General features: G+C 41.2%; 1 protein-coding gene across 1 annotated transcript in view; it reads left to right on the top strand.

Annotated features, from left to right (window-relative positions):
- BORCS5 (BLOC-1 related complex subunit 5) overlaps window positions 1-27,566 on the top strand; it is a 61,942-nt gene that overhangs the window by 29,988 nt on the left and 4,388 nt on the right. Inside the window, exon 3 of the mRNA XM_085049718.1 lies at window positions 14,668-14,825. Within this exon, the coding sequence (XP_084905844.1) occupies window positions 14,668-14,825 (158 nt within the window). The remainder of the gene's footprint in view (window positions 1-14,667; window positions 14,826-27,566) is intronic.

The raw sequence follows: 27,566 nt of genomic DNA, 5'->3' as shown, positions 1-27,566 counted from the left end.
GACATCCCCTCATCCTCAGTCTCTGTATGTGCTTATTTTAAAGCTTCATAGTATTTTGTACTTCAAGTAATGCAAGAGTTTTCTCTGTAGAAAAAGAGACTTACACCACACAGGCAGCAGGACAGTGAAAGCTGCCTTTCAGCAGGTACCACTCTGAAGTGAAGTAACAACTGGTAGGTATTTGGTGAATTTGAACTGTTGGAAAGTCTTGGAAAGCACCTCAGAAAACATGTAGATATGATGAGTTGATGTAGTGATAGAACAGTTTTAGAAAAAACTTCTTCTAGAGACAAAACAAAGAATCTTCTAAAACAAAAAAACATGGGAAATCTTTACCAACATCCAATTTATGAGTTGTCTATACTGAAACATCTACTGCTCATCATCTCCTGGATGAATGCTCCTGTAGAGCACAGAAGTGACAGGGATTTAAAAAAATATATTTATTTTAAAACATGTAACAAGAATAGGAGTTGTATGATGTTTGATCTGTGTTCATGCATTCTAGTTCAGAGCAGAGTGTTTCTAAAGTGGCACAAGTCAAGCTAGAAAAGAGCTCTCCTAGGTTGGAATGGGTGCCAGTGCTGAGCCTTCTGGGAGTATAGGTTTGAGAGACTTTCTGTGTCGTGTATCCTTCCCTTCTCTCATCCTCACCATGTACAGAGGTTGCTCTGAGCAGCCTGCAGCTCTCCAAACATCTCTAAGGTATTGGTGTGGTTGTCAAACAGCCCTTCAGGATACTGAGCACCTGTGGAAAATTGAGCCATTCTTTTTCAGAAGGTTAAAGGATTTAAGAACTGGATAGTTTGGAGCTCAAACTTTGTGAATCAATTTAACAACAAAACATGTTCAGCTGGCTCTCACCAGCAGGCTTTTAGAGCTGCTGTGGTAAAGGAGGCAAAGCTTTATGTTTGACCTTCTTGTTCTGAGATTCCCTCGGGTATGTGTGACCCTCTGGAAACTTTTCAATTTGGTGGCTTCCCTTCCTGCTAGACCACACTGTCTCATTCAGAATACTCAGCTGGCATGGCATTGATGGAGCAGATCAGAGTGCTCTCTGGTGAGTGACCTTGCTGGACTTGAGCACACCTGACACCTTTGCAGTGACTCAGCTCTGGGCATGAGCAAGGAAAGGTGCCCCAGCCTTCAAGGCACACTGGACAAGGAAAAGAAAAAGCTGTTGTGTTTGTGTTGGCTGGAGCCTTTGATAAGTGCAGGCAGTTTAACTTGGGAGGGAGGAACAATCAGGTTTGTTGCATGTTCCACTCCTTTACTGAAAGCTATCAAAATCAAACAAATCATTTAACTGCTCTTTCAAGTGCTGTCCTCCTCTCCTAAATTCAGTCATAAGAAGGGGAAAAAAATCATTCATTCATTAACTACAGAGTTGAATGAAAACATTTAAGGCTCTAGAGAATTTTTAAGAGAGCCTTGAGAAGTCAACGTTCTGAATTTTCAAATTCTAACATGTTCTAAATTCTTTTGTACCTTAATTTTAAAGAAGTTGCGGAGATAGATACTGTTATATGTTGCTGTTGCTTGTGTTTGTGTAGAGCTGGTTTTCCCATTCTTTCTCCCTCATTCCAAGAAGAGATGTGTGTGTGTCTGCACTACTACAGTTTGTTTCCTTATTGCTTTTAGGCTTTTGTTGTTAGAGTGGAGAAGTGGAGTCAATATGTTGATATGTATCTACATTAGTAACAACGAGAAATGCTTCATAACTTCAGAACAAAAAATGGCTCTGCTGTCATCACTCCTGTGCTTACAGGTTGCCAGATGATCAAAATTTTTTCCCCTACAACTTCAAAGAAGTGTGACCTGTACCAAAATCTACCTCTGAGTCTGTTTTTGTGTCATTTGAAAAAGCAGTGCTAAAATCACTGCAAAAGTGCAGATGTTTGACATGGAAACAGCATCTGGAACAGCTACTTTCTGTTAATAGCTGCAGAATTAATTGCTGTCAGTGTCACAAACCAAGTTGTTGTTTCAATGAAGAGAAAGGGAGCTTAATGGGCATGTATATATACTAATATTAAACTCAGCAGATGAGTAACTATTCAGTGTTTTTAGTTTTATTTGGCTGTTGTGCATATTTTCTAGCATTAGGAGCATCTGGTATTAGTATGTCCTCGTGTACCATAATTACTCTCATTGCTGGTATTCCAGTGCTGTACATATCCATAACATGATGTATTTTTCTTTCTCTCATAGTGCAGGAAGATGATGCCAAGAGTGAGTTCTGTGCTTGGGGAGGTGCTTTTATAAGTTTACATGCCAGACTGCCCCAGACTGTGGAAGAATGTCTGTCTGTCTGTCTCCAGATCATCCCCAGAGCAGGGCAGTCGATCTAACAGCTGTGAGGAGGGAGGACATACCTATGGCTCTGTGTTTTGTGCTGCATCTGAGGCTTGTTGGCCTCCTTGTGAGCCAGCTTGGCTCGATGGGATGAGGAGAATCTAGGAGTGAAAAGTAGGTAGTTTTCTGGTCGGTTGGTGGGCTGAATCCATCTGTGCAGGAGCTTAGTGAGAACCAGAATGGGACAAGAATGGCAAGGAGGGGTGGCAGAGCAACTAGATAAATTCCATTTTCAGTGGCAGAGCACCCCAAGATCTACTCAGGATGTAGTTCTGAGAGTGTCTTTAACAGGGACAGGGGCCTTTTCCAACTGCTGGGAGGCTTTCCAGCTGAAAGGCTTTATAGGTCTTGTAATGGACCTTATAAGTACCTTGAGGGAGATGTGATTTAGGATGAGCAAAACTCCACCTGCTGCGTATTTAAAAGCTTTATGGTGAAGTTTTGCCATAAAATGACTGATACTTTCCATGACAGACTTAGGAAATAGGTTCATGCTGTGAGCACACCATCAGCAAACTGTATATAGAAAAATAAAAAATAAGGGGGATGTTTTTACAGCTGCACTGTTTTTAGGGGGTTAAGTGGAGGAATAAACCAATTGTTACACTCTGGCTATTTCTAACTGCACAGGACTGATGCACATGCTTGAGTCAGGCTCAGGAACCTCCCAGGCATCCTAACCTTGGGCTGTTACTAGTAGCTGGTAAAAGCAGTACTCCTAGACTGCAGGTACCTGTAAGGGCAGGATCTCACAAATGTTGGCATTAGGTATTCAAAGCTTGCTTAAGTAGCAGCTTATTTTAATTGTGAGATGATACTCTTTCATAATATTTTTATTAATGAGTTCATTTACTGATGTGCAGGAGGAATGTAAACTGAGGAGATGCAGTTTCCTTTACTCCCCCCACCCCCCCAGGAATTTTAAAACACTTTGTGCTAAGGATTCCTTATTGTGCTTTGTCTTTCTTCAGGGCACTTTGCCACTTGACAGTATTTGACAGAAGATGATAAATGCAGAGGTAATACAGAGCACAGTGGGCTGCTTACTGCTGTGTAGCTGTTGAATGTTTTAGGTGCCATAATGAGGCCCTTGAAGCTGAATGATTCATTTTTAAAAAATACTGTCAGAAGTAAATAGTGTGTGTGTTGTACCCCCTGTTCCTCCCCAGCTCAGCTTTTAGGTCATTTCAATATCCTAAATTTAGTTGTTATAATTTCACACCTCCATATTTCTCTCTGGACTTTTTAGTAGAGAACCACTGACTCTAAAAACCAAAAGAATCCAGTTAAATTTGTTATAAGAAAAAAGTAAGGAGCAATTTCTTAATTTCTGTGAAGCATATACTGTTAGAGCTATGTATTGTGTGGGTTTTAAAATTTCAAACATTTCATCAGCCCCACATGGAATTAACTACTCCTGAGCAGTGAAGCCATTTCTAGTCATGCTGGTAAAGCCTTCAGAGAAGAAATAATTGCTATCCAAATTAAAATTGGATGTGAAACAGCAGCCCACATTGCTAGAAAAATGCTGAGTGATAAGGTGGGTTGCATGTGAGAAAAGAAGATAAAATAGAAAATGTCAACTCTGTTGCATTTACAAGTTTACTCTTTTTCTTTGCTGTATTTTCCTGAATGCATATGGTAGAGATAAATTTACTGTTCCTAGTACCCATGGGCAGAACATGCCAATAGTATACTTTGGACAGTGCTTCTTTAATGTATATTTTAAATAGTGCTCTTGATAAAAAGGCAAAGGATGTGACATGGCCATAATTCTTTTTATTATGGCAGTGTGCCATCATTCTGTCCACTGAATTGTGATGGTACAACACTGACAGGAAGTAAATGAGTTTGAGTTGATGATTGCTCTGAGTCCCTTCCAGCTCAGAGTATTCTGGGATTCTGTGAAAAGTGTTGATAGGTACCAAGTACAAATTGTGTGTTTCAGGTACATAAATGGTGGTTATACCAGCACCACACTGGGCTTGCTTTGCCGTTATAAAGTATTGATAAAACATTCACCAACAGATCCTATTACTTATATAAAAAGAACTCTTTTAGTGAAGGTTTTCTTGGACATTTTTAGAACATTTTAGAACAATTTTCTCCACTGGAAAAGAACTGCAATCTTGGACTTGCTGAGTGTGTGAATAAATGGCCTGTTGATCAGTGTTGCTCTGTGCCATGCTGTGAAAATAAATTGCAAATAAGACTCTCAGATTTACATCTGAGCTGAAGAAAATGCCCAGGAGTAAACTGACATTGCTGTCTGTTAATTTTCTCCAAACGTCTGGGCTCTTGGTGAAAGCAGCACAGAGTGTGTGCCCTCAGTGAATTTACTCAGGGTTGTGTGGGTGCACAGGCTGGTTATTGTGGAATAGCAAATGCACCCCAACTTCACATGGCTGCCCTTGTGCTCAGAAGTGACTTTAGATGTCACCTTTTCTCTAAACCACAAACCACTGGGGTTTTTTTGAGGTTTTTTTCTGCTGGTATGGGCTCTGTCACGTGGATGAATAGATGTGCACTTTGCCTAAAATAAAATCAAGATTGCTGAAGCTTATCTTTAGTACTAGTAATAGAATCAATTGCATGGCTTTAGCTTGTAGATTAAAAAAAATATTTAAAAGAAACTGAGTTTATTTGATCTTGCTGTCCCATTTCTCTTCCATCTGCAGCCTAGAAAACTTTGCAGTGAGAGATACAGATATAGTTAAGGCCCATTATTTTAAGGAAGATGGGTGGGCAGGTAGAGTTGAGAGTCACTCAAGACTTTGCACACATAAAATAATTGAAGTGACATCTTGCTGCTGCTACAACAGAGAAGATCCCTTTGTCCTTTACTTTCCTTCCCTCTCTCCTGCCTCTCCTGGGACTAGCTCTAGTATTTGATCTCGTGGTGCTCTGATTCCTTTTGCTACCCTGGAGGAAAAAGAAAACCACTGGATTAGTTGTCTGTGGTTTTAGAGTGAATAATTTTGTGTGCAAGAGCTGTGGTGAGGCACGTGGTGAGGAAGGTGGGAGTTGGATCCCATGAATTTGGGAGTCAGAAGGAAGAAGCTGTTGATTGGGCTCTGGCTTTTATGCACCTTTATGAAATGTCTGAGAATGTATGTGGGAGAGGCTGTGTCACTGCTCAGTGCTCAGCCCTTGTGCTGTAGGAAATGAGGCTCCTGTGCTGCTGGGGTTTGCTGTTTGAGGGCCAGAGAAGGGCAGGGATGTTCTGGTGCTGAAGTCATCAGGCCAAGGGACAGCAGCACTGTGTGGTCTCAGATAAATCATCTAATCTCTTGGTGCCTCAATTCCTCATCTTTTAAGATGATGTTAGTCTTCTGGCTTTTGGGTTTGGGGGGTACTTAGAACAGCAGGGTCAGCTGTAGCCTGTGGAAGTGACATGCTCACATAATCAGATGATGGTAGGGCTTGGGTCTTTCTTGGTGTGTTTGCAAAATAAAAAAAGGTTGTTGCATAGCAAATGCAGTTCATTGCATAGCACAAGAGCATTGTCTCTCACTTCCCTGTGAATAACCCTGTCCTTTTTTCCAACCTCGTGTCTATTTTTATACTTGGAGGTCTGTTACAGGAAGTTGACCATAAGATATTGCAACTCTGTGGTCAAAACCACTTCTTTTCCGTATTTCTTCTGTGCCCAAGAAGTGAAAAGCCAGTGGGGAGATGGACTGAGTAGGATCTTGGCTGCTTTTGGCTGGCAAAGGGCAGCTGAGTGCTTTCTTCAGAGTGCACTGTGTACCTTTTCCTCTACCTGAAGCTTCAAAAGAAGCTTCCAATTTTGTGGCAACCTCTAGCAACTTTTGGAAGGTGCAACTATGGGCAATCTTGTACTTGTGGAGAGGCACTTCTTAAGTGACTCCAGACTGAAATCTCAGCACGTGCAGATGGTGCAGTTTTCTCCTTTTGGACATTCAAGTTCCTAACTGTCTGAATGAGGCAGCATTTCTGATTTCTTTCAGCTTTACTTCTTTTAAAATGGAAGGTTTCATTCAGGCATTTTTTGCATCACTGAGAGACATTTGTGTTTTTCAGCATTCCTCAAAATCCTGCTGGTGATGTGGCTCCTTTGTGCTAACTGCTGTGTGGCTCATGCAAAGCACAGAGCAAAAGTCATCACAGGAGAGAAGCTGCAAACTTCAGTGGTGCCAAATACTGTGTGTACCTTATTGGTTATGTGTGGCCATCCCTGTGTGACAGAGAAAGCTCTAATGATCTATAGAAATCTTTGTAAAATGTAAGCCTTAAGCAAAATGAGTCTCGTTAGGAAAACAGAAGTATCACAAACAAATACTTGTTTAATGTAAATAATAATAATAACAACAAGAAACTCCCCTCTGAATCACAGTTCCTTTAATATAAGTTTAATGTGATCTTAATAGGTGGAAATGTGTAAGAATGTGGGGGGTTTGTCTTGAAATTGTAGCAAACTGCATTTTTATAGAAGCCTGTATGTCCTGAATCTTCTTAATGTTTGTTTTTTTAAGACGCATGGTGGAGGAACAAAAGGGAAGGTGGTTTATATATCTTGATGAGTAATGTCTTGCAGGCCATAACTTAGAGAGAGCAGTAGGAGACCCAGGTGGAGAATCCTCACAGAGCATATTTGAGCTCTGTGGTCAGAAAATCTTCCTCTCAAATGAGAAGACAAGAGGAGAGTCCTCAGCCCATCTGTCACCCATGCAGAAGTAAATGGTCACATGGCACCAACTCCAAAGCAGAGGGAAAATCTGCTGCTGCAGCCAACATTCCTTGCAACAATACAAATGTGTTCTTTGCTCACACAATAGCTATTCAGTTTGCTTACAGTCATTGTGCTCTCCCACTAAAGTTCAAAGGATTTGAAAATACACAGGCAACAAAGCCAACTTCTGTTTTGAAGTGAGTTCATATTTTAGTACAAGGTATTTTATCAATAAGATTTTTAGAAAATTAACTGCTCTGAGAAAAAGACCATGAGGTCATCCACCTTTCAGTTTAAAGATTTCTGGGTCAGTAGTAGTGATTTTATTTTTATATAAATTTTCAGGTTCTTTATGATTGACTTCTACTAATTGCTCTTTTCTTAAGGGTGGCCTGTGTTTTCAAATTCGAGTGTATAAATGTTGGTCTTTCCTAACTCAGGTATTATTACAAACAAACAAAACCTCCCTCAACCAACCAAAAAACAAACCACCAAAACCTCCACAACAAAACCAAACCAACCTTTTAACTCTTCAGGCTTTGCTGGAAGATCAAGTCTTTTCTTAGTTTTCAAGAATGAGAGAGGAAGTACACAATTAGAATTCAAAGCATTCAGTCAGAAAAAGTCCTGTAAATCTGATTACCATATCTGTATTTAAGTATTTTAATACCTTTTATTCTGCTGCACATAGGTGGGCTGCAATTCTTTCTTTTCTGTAGGTGATATTCAAATGCTCCTGCATGGAAAATATATGGAAATGAGCTCTCTATTTCAGCTAAGAACAAGTTGCTGTCTCCAAACATGTGTGAGCAGCAACAGTCAGGAAACAAGACTCTGTCCTTAGGGATGTAATTTCATCTGTTTCTTGTGTGGATCTTTTTTTGGTACTTAGGAGTCTTGAAGATACTGGAAAAACAATCTTCCCATGCAAATAGCAACAAGGAAGACAACTCTAATAGTTAATCTGTGGCCACTGAGGCCAGACTTTATTTAAGAAGCTGACCAGACTGGGCAGCTTCTACCTAAGAGCTTTAAAAATGCTTGATGAGGCAAGTTGTGGGGTTGGTAATTTTTAAATACCCTTGGAAGACAGAAAAATTCCTGGACACTTGAACAGCTCTAGTTCTTTTTGAGCTAAAGCCAGTGTTGTCTTAATGAGCGCAAATGAAATTATTATACACACTACATTATTATTATATACTATAGTAGATGTAGTCTACTCAAATTCAGTGAGGAATAGAAGAGCTGAAAAATTTTACTGTCTTGGATTAATTTTATGAAGGAATACCATAAAAAAATGAGGGTAGCAAGAGAAGTGGGGAATGGCTGAAATAAGTTTCAGGCAGTACAGGTGGGTTTGAAGAATGGGAGAAAGAAAAATAGTGTAGTTAAAGCAGTGTGAAGGGACCTGCAGGCAAAAAAAAAAAAAATACCCACACACCAAAAACAAACAAAAAAGCCCCCCAAACCCAGGGGAAAAGAAACTTGTATTAGGGAAGCAAAAGATTACAAATTGTAACAGATTAAATAGAAAGTCATCAGAAAACCAGAACAGAAATTTCCTCCAAAATGGCTTTCCACTTGTATGTACTTAATAAAGGCTTTTTAGGTTCTCTAGAAGCTTGCTGGAGAGTCTATGGGATTGTCCTCAGAGAAGACTTTCAGAAAAGCATCATTCTTTACCAGCATGAATGAGAAGTGTTCACAGAAGAGGTTTAGAAGAAGTGGTGATGTCCATTGTAATGAACCTCCAGACCAGGTACAGCATTAGGAGTGCCTCTGGAAAGCTGAGAAGCCACTGCTAACCGTGGTGTGGAATCTGATGCTTTATTTAACCTTGGTCCTGGGGGAAGAGGTGATGACATGTGCAGTGCACTGTAATGCACACTCCTCAAAAGGGTGTTGGTGATTAGCAGCTCCTGCAAAGTGGAAGCAAGTATAAAAGCAACTGCATTTTTAGAGGTGTGACCAATATACTCTGGAGAAGAATTGACTTGGCTTTTAGGGAGGGAAGCCTGGCCTCAGGTTAGAGGCATTTGAAGGTACTACAGAGATAATCAAAGAAATTAAGTCATCTGTGGGAGAGGAGATTAATCAGTGGGGTTTTTGAGCTTGGAAAGATGTTGGAATGAAGTACATCCTGCTCAGACTTCTGTTGTGTCACAGCACAGCTACAGAGCATAAAGCAAGTGAGAAGGGCTTTTTTCACACTGTGTAAATAATCATCATACTTATTGTCACAGAATACTGTGCAGGTAAAGGTATGCCTTTCAAAAAGCATTAGTGAAATTCAAGTATCCACAGCTTCACTGAGCACAGTATTTTGTCCCTGAAACTTTTTTAATAACTTGGGAGGCAGGAAGGTTGCAGAAGAGGGAGAAGAACTGAAGGAGATGGTTTTTTCCCAAATGTCCCTTGTTGTCAGACGTTGGAAGCAGTGTTCTGGACAAGGTAGACTTCTGGTCTGATTTAAGAAGGTGTAACTTCTGAAGTCCTCTTGTATATTCCACAGAAAGATTTGTTAGCTGATGACAGCAACTCTTTCTGGCCTTAAAATTAGTAACAAGACCCCACAGCATCATATGCTTTGCTGTCTGTAATAATAAATTAACAACCTATTGGTTTTGTTTTTGTAATGCCTGCTGTTACTGGTTGAAAAGGGGATTGACAAGAGGAAATACAGAAATAAAAAAGAAATATTAATACTTTTCAGGTTGGAAAGCGCTCAAGGTGTTGTTGGAATTGATCATTAAAGGAGCAGAACATCACTACAGTGGGGTACCATGTTCTGTATGTATGTAGAATCAGTATTGCATGAAAAGCTTTCTTTCAGGAATTTCACTTCTAGTCATAAAAATGCTTTTTAAACTAACAGCTTTCTTCTGCTCAGTAGGATGTGATTTGTTGGACGTGTATGTTGACCTGGAACCAGCAAGGAGATGACTAAGTAGGAGGAAAATGGTTTTAACATGCCTCTGTTTTGCCAAGGAATATGGAAACAATAACAGATTTGTCAAGTCTGTGGGTCAGCTAGGTTTGTAGTGATATATGATATTTCTCTGTGCACGACCTACTTGGTGTATTGAGCTGTTTTTTTCTGAAGCACCACTGTGCTTTAGAAATGGGACTCTTTCTTTGTCGTAGCTGCTGTTTGTCACCTCCTGGTCATGCTGTTTACTGACCACATGTATCTGAGTAGGAGATTTGACTTCTCCTCATCATGGCAGATACAAAGGTGGTCTGTGATCTTCCATGGTTTTTTATGTAGCTAAATAGCCAGGACTGTGCAGCGTTTGGCAATTGCCAAGGCACTCCTGCTCTATGCCCTGGAGCTCTGCAGGAGGCTTTCTCTTCTCCCATTCCTGTTTCCCCAACCCCAACGCCCCCCACGCTGCCTGCCCTTGTCTCGCTGGGCTGGGCTGGGTTGGGTTGTATCACTGGTGTGCCAAGCAGCCTCTTCCCAAGGCTCCAGACAGTGCACAGAGGATTCCTGGTGTGCTTCCTTCTTTGGAAGAGAACCAGCAGCTTGAAAAATGAGTATTCAGTGTAATAAGAAATGAAAGCTCTCGATGCTGTTTTCTTTTCATGTGAGAGCAGAACTGTGCTCTTGGGGGGTCAGGGAGTAATAATCCCACAGAAGAAATCACAGAACACCATTTCCTCAGTGAAGAAGAGATAATACCCCAGTGGTTGGTTGCTCTGAGATGTGCTGGTGGCCATGTTCAAATACTGGATGTTTCAGGAGTGAGCCCGAACCACTCTGTGACCTCTGTCTCTCCCCTTTTTGGCACTTGAAGGAGTGACCTAATAAATAGGTTATTGCAACACATGTGATCTCATATCCTCTCACAAACCACATGTAGAGCAGTCACTGGGGGATGGTCCTGTTCAGTGAAGAGGTCAGAATGTGGGACAAGGCTTTAAGAAGGAAGCAATGATTTTCAAGAGGAGAGATTTTTAATAATACATTGTATTATTATAATATAAATAAGGTTTGCTAAAACATAAAATGCAGAGAATTAATTAAATCATAGAATGGTTTTGATTGGGAGGGACCTTTGAAGATCATCTAGTCCAACCACCCTGTCGTGTGCAGAGACATCTTTCACTAGCTGTCACTAGATGAGGTTGCTCAAAGCCCCATCCAGCCTTACCTTCAACACTTTCAGGGATGGGGCATCCAACTTCCCACCACCCTCATTACAAACATGTCTTCCTCATGTCCAATTTAAATTTCTTCTGGTTTAAAACTATTGTCCCGTGTCCTGTCACTTGCAGGCCCTGGTAAAAGTCTCTTTGTCTTTTTCACAAGCCCCTTTAAATATTGAAAGGCCATGATAAGGTCTCCCTGGAGGTTTCTGTTTTTCAGGCTGAACAACCCCAACTCTCTGTCTTCTGTCACAGGAGAGGTGTTCCAGCCCTCTGACCATCCTGTGACCTCTCTCCAGCAGAGCCATGTCTGTTTGGTGTGGGACCCCAGAGCTGGATGCAGTGCTCCAGGTGGACTCTCACCTGAGCAGGGCAGAGGGGAATGTCAGTAAGAAATGTTAATATTTGTAGCAGGGTTAGTAAGTGGTTACAGTGAACAGCAAATAATGGTGGATTGACTTTCTGACAATGGAAATTGCTGCCAGGCTGCATGGCCTTTTTTGGCTGTTGTTTACTGTACTTTTTCCTTTCTTGCAAGTTGAAAATAAGCTAAATTGTTCTCTGGCATTGTCAGCATTACCCCAGAGGTCTTTGGAGAAGCTAATTCCTTTGGTCTCTCCCTCCTGCATCACGCAGAATAATACCATAGTCTATCTTTAAGCAGCATATGATGTTTGTTTTTTATCCCTAGTCCAAACATTTGTACTGGATTGTATTTCCCCCTCTGCCTTCTTGTGAAGGAATTCCAGCTCAATAGGGAATGTCTCCCTTCACTTTAGCTTGTGTTTTTCTGGATAGGAAATTAGAGGCTTAGGTTTATTAATTTTTCTTTTAGCATTATGTAACCTGTATAAGCTGTAAGTACATGAGTTTAAGTAGCATGTTCTTTATTATCTCATTTTGCAGTCCTTGGCCTGTTCCACTTCAAAATTCTCATAAGCAGCACAAGTTGGCCAACATACATAGTTCATGTTAATTAAGTCTCTTAAATAGTGTCTAATTTTCTTCTCCCTCTTGAAGTTGGTGAGAGATTAGTAATAAAAGAAAATTAGTTGGCTGATAGCATCATGTATTTGATCAGTGCAGAGACAGGATAAGTGCCTCAGGTGTATGGTGAACTCTTCATTCCTGTGTGAGCATTCAGCATATTAAAAGTTGACAACATTATTTGAACATTCATCCTGACAAGATAATACTGTAAAAGATCACAATTCATGAATTGAGGAAGCACTAGAACATGGAACGTAAACAATTTTCAAAGTCTTATGTCCTTCAGTGGGTTTGTTCCTGTCACAGTTTTGTACTTTACCTGAAAGCAGATTTGAAAGATCTGCAACTGATATTAATGAACCTGAGATTTTGTTTGAGATGATTCCCTCCAAAACATAAAAAATAATTTGACTGTTGCTAATACAGGTTTTTGAGACTAAATGGTGAAGTGTTTATTTCCTGATCTCTTGACTGAGGCAGCACAATTGTAGAGGACAAATCAGTAAAACAAAATTACCTTTTTTTTTTTAAATCTCTTATGATGAGGTTTTGTGTGGAGAGGAATTGAGGACATACTGGGAGAATGAGACGTTGAGTATTGATGAAATGTAAACCTCTTTCTTCATATTTGATGAAGTTACTGTCCTAGTTTTGTTTTCATTTTGGTCTGCAAATGTTTTCAGAGAGGTTTCAGTTGTTCACATTCAGAAGATACTTCTAACTTGCCTCTTGGTTTCTGTCTTGTTCTGTGCTTTAGCAAGAACTCAATGTCACCAGTTGTAGCTTCCAAAAGCACGAGGGCCATTCAGAATACTTTCCATTTCCCACTGAGGTACATTCTTAAACAGCTTTTCCAATCCAAATAACTGGCATTTATTACTTTTTAATTGCTCAGTGTGATACTTGCTTACATTTGCTGTTTTAATGTCTTTTCCTGTCTGTAAAATGAGAGTCCCAAAGGGCACATGCGTGCAGTCACTGAATTCAGTTTGCATAGCTTGATGGATATTTTGGGAAAAGCATATTGTGTGTATGTGCAGTTTGTCACAGATGGTGTCCTAACAAGAAAAAAGTTGTGTTAATGCTGAAGGAAAATGAAGTGAAAGTAAGTAAATGAAATAGCAAAAGAAGCATGGTCTGAGAGTTTAGCATCATTTTTTCCAGCTGCTGTGGGGAAGGCAGTCAGGATGGCAACACACATGCTTGAGCTCAGCAAACATTCTCAGGTTGCACTATGTAGGCAACAAATAATGGGCAGGAGAGATTTCTCTGGGCAATTTTGGTCCTCTGGATATTATCAGTGTCCCAATTTTAAGTCCAGTATCTTTTTTTGTGAGCTTTTTGTGAAGCCTGGTCATGCATGTAGGTAAGGATCTTAATTCCATATTAAAGAAACAAAAAGAGGAATATTGCTGGTCTTTGAGAGTGTAAAGAAAAGCCTTTCAAGGCAAAAGAGTTCCAAAGCTTTAAAAAAGGCAAGGTAGGCAAAATGTGGACATTTCACCCCTAATAATTTAACTTAAGTTGGGCCATTTGTTTACTCAGGTTTGTTTTGGGGGACCAGTGAATTTTTACTGCTCTGGTCTTGGCAGTGTGAGTGTGGTGAAAATATTATTAGCTCAGTGCCCTTCTGGGAATGCACTTCTCAACTCCCTTCTGTTCTACCATTAGGAGAGGGCTCATTGTTCACAGGTTAGGATTGCTTGTGGAGGAGAGAAGGCAGGACTCACATATCACTGAAAACTGAGGAGATGTGCGTTATGGACCTGCATTTAGAGTCTGGTTAGGTGCTCTCAGGGAAGGCTAAACTCCATGGCAAACTGTTCTGTGCACTGCTAGAAACTCGAAACATCCTTAAATGATTCTGAATCAGCTTTTCATCACCTCTCATAAATCTTTTCTGCTGGGTTTGTTCTGCTGTCTCTTGGACTGCATCTGAACTAGTTATGATGCCTGATGGTTTTTGTCTTTTATACTGTTTTTATACACTTTTGTACCCTTTCCCATTCCTTGTACCTTTCACTCCCTGCCCCTTAGCCCTACATGTCTATAACCCTTGTACTCGGATATTTAGCCTAGTTTGGGGTTCTCTGGGGAAGACAACACATCCCTACTATCTCAGAACTAGAGGCTCCAACCTTGGACAGAGCCTCCTCTCTGGAACATTTTTGTAAACTAGACTGTAGCCTCACTTGGGAGGGGATAATTAGAATGGGGGACAATTACTTCATTTGTTAAGTTTCTTATTGGGGGATTTTAGGTAGATATGCTGATTTGTAAGGTCCATAAAATTGTATATGTGTTGTACACGGGGTGCTCCTTGGTGTGATCCCACCTTCGACAAAGGTGCACCTGGGATCCTATTAAACCAGGGTAATACCCTTTTTCCCTATACTGCTGTGTCTGCCTCTTATTTTTACCAGCTTGAAGGTATCAGTACCAGCAGTCAGATTAACTCTGTGCCTCCCCTTGCCTTGCAGGACTGCTCAGCGGGCAGACGTCGCCGAGCAACGCCAAGCTGGAGAAGCTGGAGCCGCAGCAGGTGCTGCAGCTGTGCCTGCGTTACCAGGAGCACCTGCACCAGTGCGCCGAGGCCGTGGCCTTCGACCAGAACGCGCTGGTGAAACGCATCAAGGAGGTGCGGGGCGGCCGGGGGCCGTGTGCCTGGGCTGGCTCGGGCTGGCCCCGGGTGAGCTGCAGCAGCCTGCAGAGCAGCCTGTGCGGGGCTGGGGAGCCCTGGGGCTGTGCCCTGCGAGCCAGGGCCCCGGGGTGTCACCGCGGGTACTGCCAGGCTGTGTGCTTGCTGGCTGTGCCGCAGGAGCTCTGGCCCTGAGCAGCGGCTGCTCTGCTGCCCTGGCAAGTGCTGCAAGCAGCTCTCCAAGAAGTAAGAGATGACTGAAGTTTTTAAATGTAGCATTCCTTATTTAGATCTGTATGGCATACATTTTATTCTGCCCCATGGTTAGGCTCTAATTTAAGGAAGGAAGCTGTTGTCTTGACATCATCTGTGCCTGGAGAAGGTAGTACTTTGGTGGATTTGTAGAACTAGACTTGTTTTCAAACCCCATAACACGCCATCTCATTTCTGACCTCTATGGCAAAAAGGTCTCCTGTGCTGCTGCTTTTACCACTAAATCATCATTTGGAAAACACTGATCCGTTTAAATGTTGAATTATACTGTTTGGGATTAAATTAATTCCTGGGATGAGCATCCTGCAATTGGATTGTCTTCCTCATGTGTGACTACTGATGTTGGAAGCAGCAGAATGGCTGCCAGATTTTTTATTTTTTTTTAAGTCAAGACAGACTGGCATGAGAGGGAAATGTTGCATGAGGTGTTTTCTCAGATACTCCCAGATGTGTAGAAGAGCTGGTGAATGCTGCTTATGTCAAAAGTCCTTGAGACCAAATACGTTTTCAGTGTCAAAAAACCATTTTCTAACATATGGTTAATTTTTATTCACGCAGTATAAACACTGACCTTGATTTGTTGTTGCTCTATTGGCTTAGAGTTAAGAAAATCCCACATGACAAACTGGGTAATAAATTTGATTCATGGGCTGTTTTGAGAAGCTGCTGTCATCATGAAGTTGTAAGTCCAAAATAATGTGGGAAGCATTAAAAAGGCCTTTTTACTTCAGTGTATCAAGATCTGAGGCCAGCTATTACACAAGATGTAAAGATATTTGCAGATGTTGGTGACTCAGATCACACAATCTCAGAAATGGGATTTAATTGCCAGCCTAATGACAGTGTACTGCATTAATTACAAGCAGATTGTAATTCTTTTGGCTGTTAAAGTGTGAGAGGGAATAGTGACATGATTTAAAGTCATAGTAGACACCACCAGTACAATCTTCGTTAATTGGGTTTGCCTTCTACAGGGCAAGTGGCAAAGTCCCTTTAAATTAGCTACAGTGGTTTTCTTCTGGTTCATAAGGCTTGTGATTATCTTTCATCTAAAATAAATTAAATGGTGATACTGATATTCTCACTAGCTTCTTCATAACACGCTTCTCTGACAAAGTGATGGAGAAATGGGCAATTCTGTAAGTCGGGGAACTGACAAGTCAGCTGGTTTTTGTTTTGTTTTTGTTTTTGGTCACAAAATTTAAGTAACTTCAGATGCTTTCAGTCTCTCTGACAGATCTGGTGGGTTTTTACTGTTCATTTCCCTAATAATTTTTAAATGTTTTTCTTGCTTTGGCTGTTCTGCCTGTGTGTTCTGGAGGAGCTGGGTGGGACCCACTTGGCTTAAATCATTCTTTCCAAATTGTTTGGGCTCTCCTTGATGCACTAAATTGAACCACTGCTGACAGTTGTTGACAGCATGGGGTGCAGCTGAACCAGAGCAGGGGATGTCTCTCCTTACAAGTGTAGACAAAGGAAATTGCCTTTGGCTTCACCCATTTGTCAGCAGTGATTTAGTTTTCCCATGTACACAAAGCTTTGACCCTTTGTAAAGTGTAAAAATGAAAGAGAAGATCAAGTGTATTGTGAAAAGCATAATGTGTGCATGAGCTGGGACAGTAAATTCTTTTACCCTCATTTTGGTAGCCAGTATTTCACTTTCCCTTTCCTTAATACTTTAAGTACTGAAGTGTTGTTCTTCTGATAACAGACTTACCAAGTGACTGATGTTTTTACCTTTGTACAAAATGTTGGTGAGCTTCAGTCTCTGATTTCCTACCATTTGTCTGTGGTGTGTTCACTTCTCAGACTCTCACTAACTGTACTCAGTGAGTAATAGTCCTGCTGTATAATATGCTACACTCATACTGCTTGCAGCCAGGATTTTTTTTTAGTTTTTCCTTGACAAAATGTCCCAGGGCAAATCTCTTTTGTTCATTGTCTGTGTCGCCAGGAAAGAAGTTTCCTGGATTCTGTCAAAACTCAGAAGTACTGCTGTAAATTAATTGGTCCTCAATAACTCAGAATTCACTGTGGTGGTTTGTAAATCAGCACACAGTCTGAATTACAATGGTTCTTAATAGGAAAGAGAATAAGCTAAGGAAAAAAAACCTGCTTGTATGACAGTGGTGACTGCAGATCTGAGCAGATCCATCTGTGTGTTCTGTACCTTCAGAGAGCAGAACAGTCCAGCTTTGCTCTCTGTTCCATTTCCCAGTTTAGCCAGAATTTCTTTGCAGTGTTGGCTGGATCCATATCTAATCCTAAATGTAGAACCTGGGCAGCTTCCAGGTGGCCATGACTGTTCTCTCCCAAGAAGAAATGCATTAATCCTTGAGTTTCCTTGAAGGGGAAAGAACTGAAAACATGACTGAAGATGGTCGACTCAGGTGCCTTTTTTCAGCAGTTACTCTTATTCAAACCAGAATGAGTTTTGGTTTTGGAAGGGAGTGATTTACTTATTAGAGGTTTTGTCTTCACTGTCAAGAAGAAAAGAAAGTAGGATGTGCTTGCATCTTCTTAGGGAAAATACTGTAGATTTGCATTGCAACTCATTTGAAGTTTTGAGAAGCTCCAGCTGATGTGGGTTGGATAGAGCCACATGTACTCTCTTCACCAGGAGTGTCTGCTCCAGCTTTGTGATCTGCAAAACAGAGGGTTTCTGACAAGATTAGTTTGAAGGCAAATGTTGACCAGCAGTAAAGGTATGACTGGGGGGACAGCAGCAAATTAAGTGGGGAAAGGACTACTTTACATTAAGTCTTTATCGGTGGAGGATACCTGTTTTGGGTGCCAGGGAGAGAATTTCTAGAGTCATGTGGTAGGGGATGGTGAACAGGGAACAGGGAATGGGAAACAGAGCTAAATTTTCAGAAGGGGCCCATGATTTTGTGTGCCTTCAAAATAGTGTAGTTTCAGTGCCTTAAAAAAGGATTGTTGTGTGCACCAGGTACTAAGCTTCTCAAAAATCACATCTTAAAAAATATCTGAAGGTAAGTGTCCTAAAATTACTAGTCACACATGAAAATTGAGGCCTTTCTTCTTTGTATGAAAGCAAAAGGGAAGCTGAAAGCCCTCTAAGCTCATTTCAAAGAGGCTTTGAATGAAAACATTTTCAGTATTTCTTACTAGACTTCCAGCATTGTCAAAGGGGTTGTGCTTTTGAAGTATCCAATGTACCCTTAAAGGCAAAGGTAGTTCCTAGATACACTGTGCTTAACATGTATTTGAAACTGGTTTACTGGGAGGGCTCTGATGCTTTGCCCTGAAAACAAATGTTAATGCAGTGTTATTTGTAGCTTTTATTGCCATGGGAATCCCAGACTGCCAATAATTTTGAAAACAGAGCACTTTTTACAATGCAAGATGAAATTTTAAATGTCTCAGTCTAAGCTGGCACACACCTATGGGGGGAGCTTGGGGAAACCCCCACATTTTCAAATAAAATAAATATTACTTTTGTATTCATAATAGTTAAATAAATTTTGTCCAGCCAGGCATTAATGTCAGTAGTTGGTTTGCCATGCAGCAAATTGCAGTGTATGGCTTGTTTCATACCTATAAACTCTTCTATGGGAATAGCTCATTGTTTTGAACAAATACTCCAGAATAGCATATATATGGATTTGATTTGGTTTGGTTTGGTTTGGTTTGGATTTTTTTGTTTTTTATTTTCTTTACCAGCTTGCTGCAAAAAAGTAAATGTAGTGGGCTTCTCTAGTATGAAGTTAAGTTGCCCAGAAATACACCCCTTAATAATTGGCAATAAATAACTTTTGCAGCCACACAAACTCAACATCATGTCTCTCAATATACTTCAGCTATTTAAAATTATGAGCAGGAGTTCAGTTATTATTTCCTATAAGCAGCGAGTCTAATGCATTTGACAAGAAAATCACTTTTATACACAAGCATTGCATGCAAGCATGTTGTAGCTTATCTCATGTATTTAAGACTCATAAATTGTGATTCAGCCATTCATGTCACTGCGTGTGCCCAATGATTTGGGGATTTAGAGATTTCAGTTTATCTTTTTGTGGATGCTGTGTAGCCTTTTGACCTTTATTTGCAATTATGTTGTTTCTGTGACATAAAGTGGTCTTTTATCAGAGCCACTCATCACCTTGTGGCAAAACCTGCTGGGGAACATGGTGTGCAGAAGTCACAGCTGTGGTTTTGTTCACCCTGAGGGAAGGATGAGCCCATGGCTTTAAACTCCTCTCCTTAGGGGTGGGAGAACTGGCTGTGGTAGGGAGAGGTGCAGGAATCTGATGTTCCCTGCTGGGAATTTAGGGACAAGGTACCTTAAGGTGGTGATAAAGGGGAAAGCTGTCCTAAGTGCAGGAAGTGGTTCCATCACCAGGACCTGGGCCAGAAACCTTGGAAGGACATTGCCTGGCTGGAGACTGTCAGCCAGAGCTGCAGTGAGACTCAGGATGCACATCTGCTGTGAGCACAGAGCTTCTGCTGTGGGAAACACCACAGGCACTTCTCCTGCCACCATCCCTCCATGGGCACAAAGATCTGAAGTGCCTGGGATTCATCCTGTGCTCCAGCCACAGCTGAGTGTCCCTTCAGGGAATGGACTCAAATGAAAGGGAACTTTTGGGTAGGTGTCTTTTGCCTGGTCTTGATTTGGTTTGTTTCAGGACTCTGCTGAGTGATGTGGTTATTGCCATTCCTGTTAGTTATGGTTTCCCTGTACTGTCCAAAACAGTGAAATCTGTTTTCAGCAGACATGCCCTGAGAATGATGCACCTTCTGACTAAACTGAATTAGGCCAGCAAAAGATGAATGGTCTCCCTGAGTCCAAAATGCATCTTCAACTTCAGGCTTTTGCTTTAAAGCCCTGATGTTCATATGGGTCAGACGTTACCTTCCATCCTATTAAAGGGAAAGGCTCTCAGGGAATCAAAAGGCAGGCCTGTTAAAAGAAGCCTGGCAGAAGTTAAAATGGAAATACATTTAGTTTTGACACAACATATAAAGACATTCTAGATGAGTCTGTGTTAACTTGCAAGCAAAATTGAGCCCTTTGGTTCACAGACTTTATTTAGCAATGCCTCAAATCCAGGGAAAGTGGCCTGAGAATTCCTTGTGATATAATATTTCTTAAAAGATGAAGAATCTGGATTGAAATGCCACTTGTATTTTCAAGGGATTTAATGCCACACTTCCTTTTAGAAAAAAACTAGGGAACGCTGTGTTCTGTAAGAAATCAATACCTTAAATTTATTCTTTGGCATCTTGCAGGTTGATGGATGAGGACTGTGACAATCTGTGCAGCTCTTTACTTCTCTCATCACAATGAAATGGTGTTTATAAAGACTGGAATCTTAACAGGCACCATCATGCAGAAATAAATGCACAGTATTATTAAGCTGGAAACATGTTAAGCTTCATGTCCTTCAGCTGATTTTGCTCATTTTTCTCCAGTCTGATGTGCAAGTAGCTTGAAGACCCAAGTGGTGGGGTGGTGTCTAAACCAGCCAGCATCAAAATGTGAAAATGCTGAAAAAGCTTCACAGTTGTTACTTTAATATAGAGAACTAATGTCTTGCAGTGTATGCCTGAGGCAGATGGCTGGTGCTCTGCTGTACATGAACTTTATAACTGCTAGATCTCTTAATAAAGAAAGAGGATTGTTTGCACTTGTGACAGTCTGAAATCTGTTTTGCTGACATGCACTGCTTCATCTGGTGTCACAAAAGCCACCAGTCCCTTGCTCCTAGAATATATGTTTGTAATAACTCCAGCATGTTCCCTTGTCTTTTGCTTTGGTTTTGCTTGTGCTTTATGAGGAAAGATCTCTTGAGGGAAGATCTAAACTGGAATCCTTTCCACAACTGAATTTCCAAGGAAGAAAATGAAGCTTAAACAAATGTCCAGCAGTCAGAAAGATTTGTATTATTGTAGAACTTAGGTGCTTAAAGTGTGACTGAAGATCCCAGGTCTGGCATACAAAGCCTTTTAGTAACACTTTCACTGGATTTCACATGTAGCTTATGATCATCAGGTACCAGAAGGAGTATCATTCAGTTCCTTCTCACAGCTTGCTTGAACTAGGAAATGGGATTTCTTATTCTAGCCTTGTTTTCCAAGATGGAAAAGATCTCCAGCAGCCCCCTGCCCCAACACTTTAGAACTTCAAACAGGAATAAGAAGGACTAGATTTCATTAGAGTTAGCAGACTTGATGTTTGATTTGGGCATGAAATGGATTTGAGATAGGAAGAAAGCAAGTATCAGCCTGGTGTGTATCACACCTTGTTCTTCCAGGAGAAATAAGAGCATTCTGATGGTCTTGCACAGAGCTGAGGGATCTCATCTGACCCACAGTGTGCAGATCTCCCAGTGCTCAGGGAAGGTGAGTTCATAACACAAGAGAAGAGCTGTAAGGATGTGAGGAGAGTGGAGAACCTTGGGGAGGAAACTGGAAAAGCTTTACTTGTTTGGATAGTCAAATGAACATAGAAAATGATATCATTTCTCTTTCTAAATAAGTTTGGCGTTAATGTAGCTTAAAAATTGTGTTCTTCCTCCCTGATGGATTGTGTTGATACAGGAAAAGTCAGTTTACAGGCTTTCATTCTTAACTATTACCTCTTATTTCAGTGTTGAATTGTCATTTTCAAGGTGTCAACTCTGCCCCAATTGGGGTGGGGTGTGGAGGTATTATTAGGAGTATCAGCTAAAAGCTTTTCAGCAGTTTAATGTTTGTTTTAGACAGGTGAGCCAGCCTTATTTGCAAATATTTGGAATTGCACTGATGACTTGAAGATGCTGGTTGGTAGACTTGAGTGAGCAGGGTGGACCTTGTGTTAGCAGCCCCATAATTAACATTCTGATAACAATCAGAAGTGATCTGCAGAGATGACTTCATGTTGAAAGCATTACAAAGCCTTAGTACAAGTAATCTGTCCATCTTGCTTTTTGTGAAGGTTAAGGTTTCCCAAATGTTTCTGTGCCATTGGGGCATGAATGCTTCTATATGAGAACATTTATTGGCATTGCAATACCACTCTGGTGCTATGACACATGGTTTACTATTAATTAATTCATGTGGGCATTGCTCCTGACTGGATGTGTCATCTACCTCTAGAAGCCTGGATAAAATGCTGAATTAGAGTATAGTAGAATTCCCTGTAATCAGGTGCATGAATTGTGCCAAAACTCTAGTGAACTGGACAAGAAATAAGATTTTTTAAACTTTTTTTTAAACTGGAACAGTAAGTGATGCATTTGAAGAATGGCTGCTGGGACTTGCTGCAAATTGTCTAAGAGACAAAATCCCAAATCATATTAATTCCAGCTAAAAAAGAGGCTCAGGTAGTAGTTGTAAAAGAAATCAACATAACAGCAGTAAATGGTAAAGAATTTTGTAAGAGTTTTTAAGGTCAGAAAGGATTCTTGGGTCATAGCTCTTGCTTTTGCTTAATCCAGTGCACAGAATTGAATTCTTGCATATGCCTGACCTAAGCTGAAGTACTTACTTTTCAATTGTAAGTTCTCCTACCAGATCACAGTACAAATTTTCAAACGCCTTCTTGCATTTGATCAATTTATTCCAGAGATCCATTAGCAGACATAAAAAAAGAAGAAAGAAATACTCAGCTGTCTGTGACTCTTGAGGCCACTGCAGCTGAATACAATAAAAATGGATGCTCAGAGTGGATCAGAGCTGGCACTAGTGACACACTGAACTTTTGTGTGAGTCACTGATCTCTGATGGTTTGTACTCTCGTTACTGTATTTTCAACAATAGTCTATAGACTCAGAAGGGCTTGCTCTGGAAATGATCTACAGTGATCATCTCAAGATTTCCTTGAGACTTTCCTGAAGCCAAAGATTCACTGTCCAGATGCTGTGACCTCCGGAAAGGTGCTGGGACACCTGAGCTTCAACACTGTGGAAGTGTGGTGGAGTCAGCCTTGGAAGTCTCTGTTCTGGGAAGGAAGGAGTGGATCTTCCCCTTAGCATCACTGGGCTGTACATGGCTCGTTTCATGTGCTTTTCAAACATGGAGGAGCTGATGTAAAGCTACAAATAGATATTGCAGGAGTTTTTCAGGTTATCACTGACTGACTTTGTTAGGACTGACATGCCTTTGAGTTTCCCTGGTGAAGGGAAGTTGATTTGATTTGGACTTTCATATGAGAGCTGGGGCTGTCAGGAAAAGAGCAAAAGCTTCATCAGGGCTGTGAGATGTACAGAAATCCCCAAATCCTGACTGCTGGGCTCGTGTCCATGCACATCTAACACTTCAGCCCTCTTGCATGTGGATCCAAGGCACCTGCAGAGCACATGGAGCAGGTCTGGTGCGCCCAGATGTGTTGGAGTGGCAGTGGGAGTGTGTCAGGGTGCATGAACACAGCTCTGTCTGCAGCTCCCCAGAGGAAAAGGAGGGAATCCTTTTAGCACTTCACACACAGTAGAAAATGGTTAAAACTCAGCTCTTTTGCATCCTGTGAGAACGGATTTAAGAGCATTTTCTACTTAAATAGCATTTTCTTCTGGTGTGTCTAACTCTGACTAAACACAGCAATATCATTCCCTTTTGAAAGACTTCTGTAGGACATGTGGAAAAGAAAACCTGCAGCTCTCAGGTCCCATCTGTGAAGCTGAGAATAAATAGCACATGGCTTGCAAATGTAATGATGCTGACTATTTTCACTCTGAAGTGAGAATGGTGGTGTTTTCTGAAAAACATCTCATTAATGATAGTGGTCATCTCTTTTCAAATCAAAGCTTATTTGTGATGGGAAAACCAACTTGCTTAAAGCTAGTCATTCTGACATGTTGAAGTACAAAACTGAAATTTATTATAAAGTAAGCCCCTAAGGGTAAATAACATTTTTAAGTGCTGTTGTCCTGTAACATTCAAGCTCTGGCTGGATATAGGAGTGTTCTGAACAAGTAATGTGTCAGCAGTGTGAAATCAGGAAATTGAAGGTTGTGTTTTGTAGCAGAATTATTAGGTTGCTTGAAATAAGAGTTGTGCAAGTTATCATTTAGGAAACAGATCTGTAGCAGATACATATTTTTTCTTTTCCAGGAACAGCTAATTGAAGACAGATCAGGAGTGTGTTATTAATTTGTGTGGAATTGTATTCCACAAAAGAGAGGTTTTGTGAGAACTTTACACACATAGGTTCAATAATCTTTTGTATTAATTGGGTGGGGTTTTTATTTATTTTTCTTAAACTTGGTTATTTAGCATAGGTATGGAAGCATTCCTAATGCTTGGAATGTAATTTAACATTTTTAGCCAGAATAAATTTTAGAGGTGACTTCTTAGATGGATGTGGATTGCTCTACAAAAGCAGCAAATGAAAGCTCTAAATAAGTGTTCTTACTAATCAAAGACAATGAGCTAGAAATTACTATGACCTTTTCTTGGTGACCGTTTAAAAAGCTTACTGGTAAAATCAGTAAGCTTTTTTTTTCCTTTCTGCTTTTTCAAGAATCTTGCGCATTTAAATCTGATATGGCCACAGCAAACACTGAGTTAGAGTCCAGCATGCTGTGCAGGGGGAGAGATGGTGCTTTTCATGGTGTGATCCTGCTGGTTTGTGACTGCCAGGCTGGCAGTCAGGCCAGCTGGTGGGACACAACACCACAGCACTGAAGAAGAGAGAGGCTGGGAAGACTCAGTTTGTTTTGAGGATTAGGTGCAGAACTAAGCTTGTGGTTGTTCTGCCCATTTGAAGGAGGAGGGTGTGACTGCTGCTTTGCCCTGAGTTTCACTTGCTTTTGTAAAGGTTCAGCTGGTTTGAAAGACAAAGATGATGGATACCTGTGGTGTTGAGGGAAACATAAGTAAAGAAAGACCAGTAGAAGGGGACTGTGATATGACATGTGTCCAGATTGGAGAGCTGGCTGTAGCATCTGCAGCACCAGATACTCCCCTGGGTGTCAGGGTTTGCTGCCCATCTTCTCCCACCTCTCTGAAGTGGGGCCCTGCCGTTTTTAAACCTTTGGAAGTCTGTGGGTTCATGAGGTCTGGGCAAGAGGTAGGTATTTTTTCTCTCCTAGCTTTGGGACTCTTTTTTTTAGCACAAGTCAGAGATAGCAGCCCTAAGTTAATCCTGGGACCCTGCCAGCTGGCAGAGGGGTGCTGGTGGCTGCAGGGCAGGGAAGGCTCCAGTTGGAGCTGGGAGGGAGGTGTGGGCTGAGGAGGAGTGACAAACACATCCTGTCCAGTAACACAGTAGGCAGGGAAAGACTGACAGAAAGGTGGAAAAACTTATTTCAAGAAGGAACCTTCTTATTCTTTGGAATTCTGAATGCTTTTTTGTGTCCCAGGGCCTCCCAAAATAATTAAATCTTGATCCTACAGGTGCAGCAGCTTATCTTGTGCTATCATGTATCTACTGTAGTACTAAGGGTCCAAGCATGAGTTAAATTTAGATCTTTAGGACTAAGGGCCTTGAGGTACCTATTAATATTGGTGTAACTTAGTTCCAGAGCCTGTTGAAATGGTTATTCTTTGCTCTCTGACTTGACTGTGATATGTGCAATGCTTAGACAGAATAACCCTTTGCAACTGTTTTACAGCAATGACAGATCACAGAGGAAAGAAATATTTTGGCATGGGATTCAATCTTTGATGTGACAGAGAAAACTTAAACAGAGGCTCTAGGTGTTTACGTGGCAGTGGGGCAGAGGAAGGGTGCAGCTCCATGGGAGCTGTACTCATGGCTGAAGGAGAGGAGAAGGGTGTGGGATCCTTGCTGGGGCATCTCTGTTTGTACTCTGGCACAGAAGCTGCCCAGTCAGTTTATCACTTACCAGTGTGCGCTGAGTGGGAGAAAGAGAGGATGTTCCCATCATCAGGAAGTCATCACAATCTATTGTGCTGACTTTGCGTGACATTATCAAAGAGAGGAGGGAAGAGAAAAAAAGCCATTCATTGAGCACATTTGTTTTCAGGCAGTACAGAAAGAGGAGCTGTCTTCAGTTTTAAGTGCGTTGATTGAAAAGTATTTTCACACCAGCACATCGTGACTAATATTCCATGCAGTCATGTTCCCTCCTGCCACTTTCTGATGTGGTTTGTGTGCAGCTGCAGGAAGATGTTCATTGAGCCCCAGTCAAGCACCTGACAACGTGAAGGAAAGGCTGCTTGTGCTCAGAATGCTGTTCTAGCAAAAGAACTTCCCGGAATAATAGCTGCGTATTTTGGAGGGGCAGCCATAGGGGATGGGAGCTGAGAGGACATTGTTGGGACAGAAGGACACAGGACAAATGTGTGTCTGGCTGAGCTCTTGAAGGCTGTCACTAAATGTCAGGGGCAGCAAAAACATCTTGTTGCCTTATTGGCATTTTAGGAGGGACTGGAGAAGCTGGGAATGTCCTAACATCCTCTTACGAGATACATTTGTTTTGTTACAAAAGTCAGCAGTGCCTCTCTAGAAATTTGATTCCAAGTTTAATGAACTTCTGATTGCATTTGCATGTTCTGCAATCAGGGAAAATGTGTCAGTCTCTCAGTCATTGAACTAATGAGATGTGACCTCTGTTTCCAAGAGCTTGGGACACTCATGTGCCCATGGTGCTATAAAACCATGCCAGGTTAGAAGTGTGTATGTACATATATATATACACACACACATATATGGGCACTGGTTTGTTTTCAGTGTGGTCTCTGGAAAAGAATTGGGCAGTGGCCAGTGCTGACCTCAGTCCTTTTGTGGGCTAAATTAATGTCTTTATTCTGCTTGGCAGTGTGGGCCAAGAAGAATTTTTAAATGAATGCAAGAACTTATGGTGTGCAAGATGTCTGACAGTATCCTCAGTTGTTTTTGTGTTTCATCAGTGTGGTTTTACAAATGGGCCTGTGTAATGCAGAGGAGACTCTTAGGGTTGGCAATGTGAATGGTGTAGTAGGAGGGGCTGTGCTGGAGCCCTTTTAAGTGGGGAAATAGCCATCTTGCACTGTTGTTGGAAGTAATTATTAATCTGTTTTCATTTGATGAAAGAAAAGCCCAGTAGATGTCATTTCATGTTTAAATGTGAAATTGAGGCATAAATTAGTGTCCTGCTGCTGCTGATCCACAGAGGAGGCATGAGCTTTGAAACAGAAACAGACACAAATTCTGAATGTCACTGGCTGTACAAAAAATGTGTGTCATCCTGGAGGGTGAGTTTTAGGCTTGTCCAGTTTTATGATCCTATACTTCTGAAAGAAACACTGGAGAAACTCCTCCATCATATTTGATGTAGGAAGGGGAAAAAGATCCTGTGTTCTACTCAGGGCATCTCCAGCCTCAGGTTTGGTGCTTTGACACGAGGAATGATTTTTGGAAAGAAATGACATATGCATTAGGAGCTCTCACCCCTTCATTGAGAACACATCTTTTTTTCTCAAGTCCAGATGGGGCAGAACCTCTTGCTTTGATGAGAATTAGGACTCTGGGCTCTGCCCTCTGCTTTGTTCTGCTGCTTCTTAATAGGCTTCAAGTCCAGA

Source organism: Lichenostomus cassidix, chromosome 1Ab (assembly GCF_008360975.1).
Source record: "Lichenostomus cassidix isolate B80296 chromosome 1Ab, HeHo_3.0, whole genome shotgun sequence".
Lineage (NCBI taxonomy): Eukaryota > Metazoa > Chordata > Aves > Passeriformes > Meliphagidae > Lichenostomus > Lichenostomus cassidix.
This window is presented reverse-complemented; position numbering and strand designations above follow the sequence as displayed.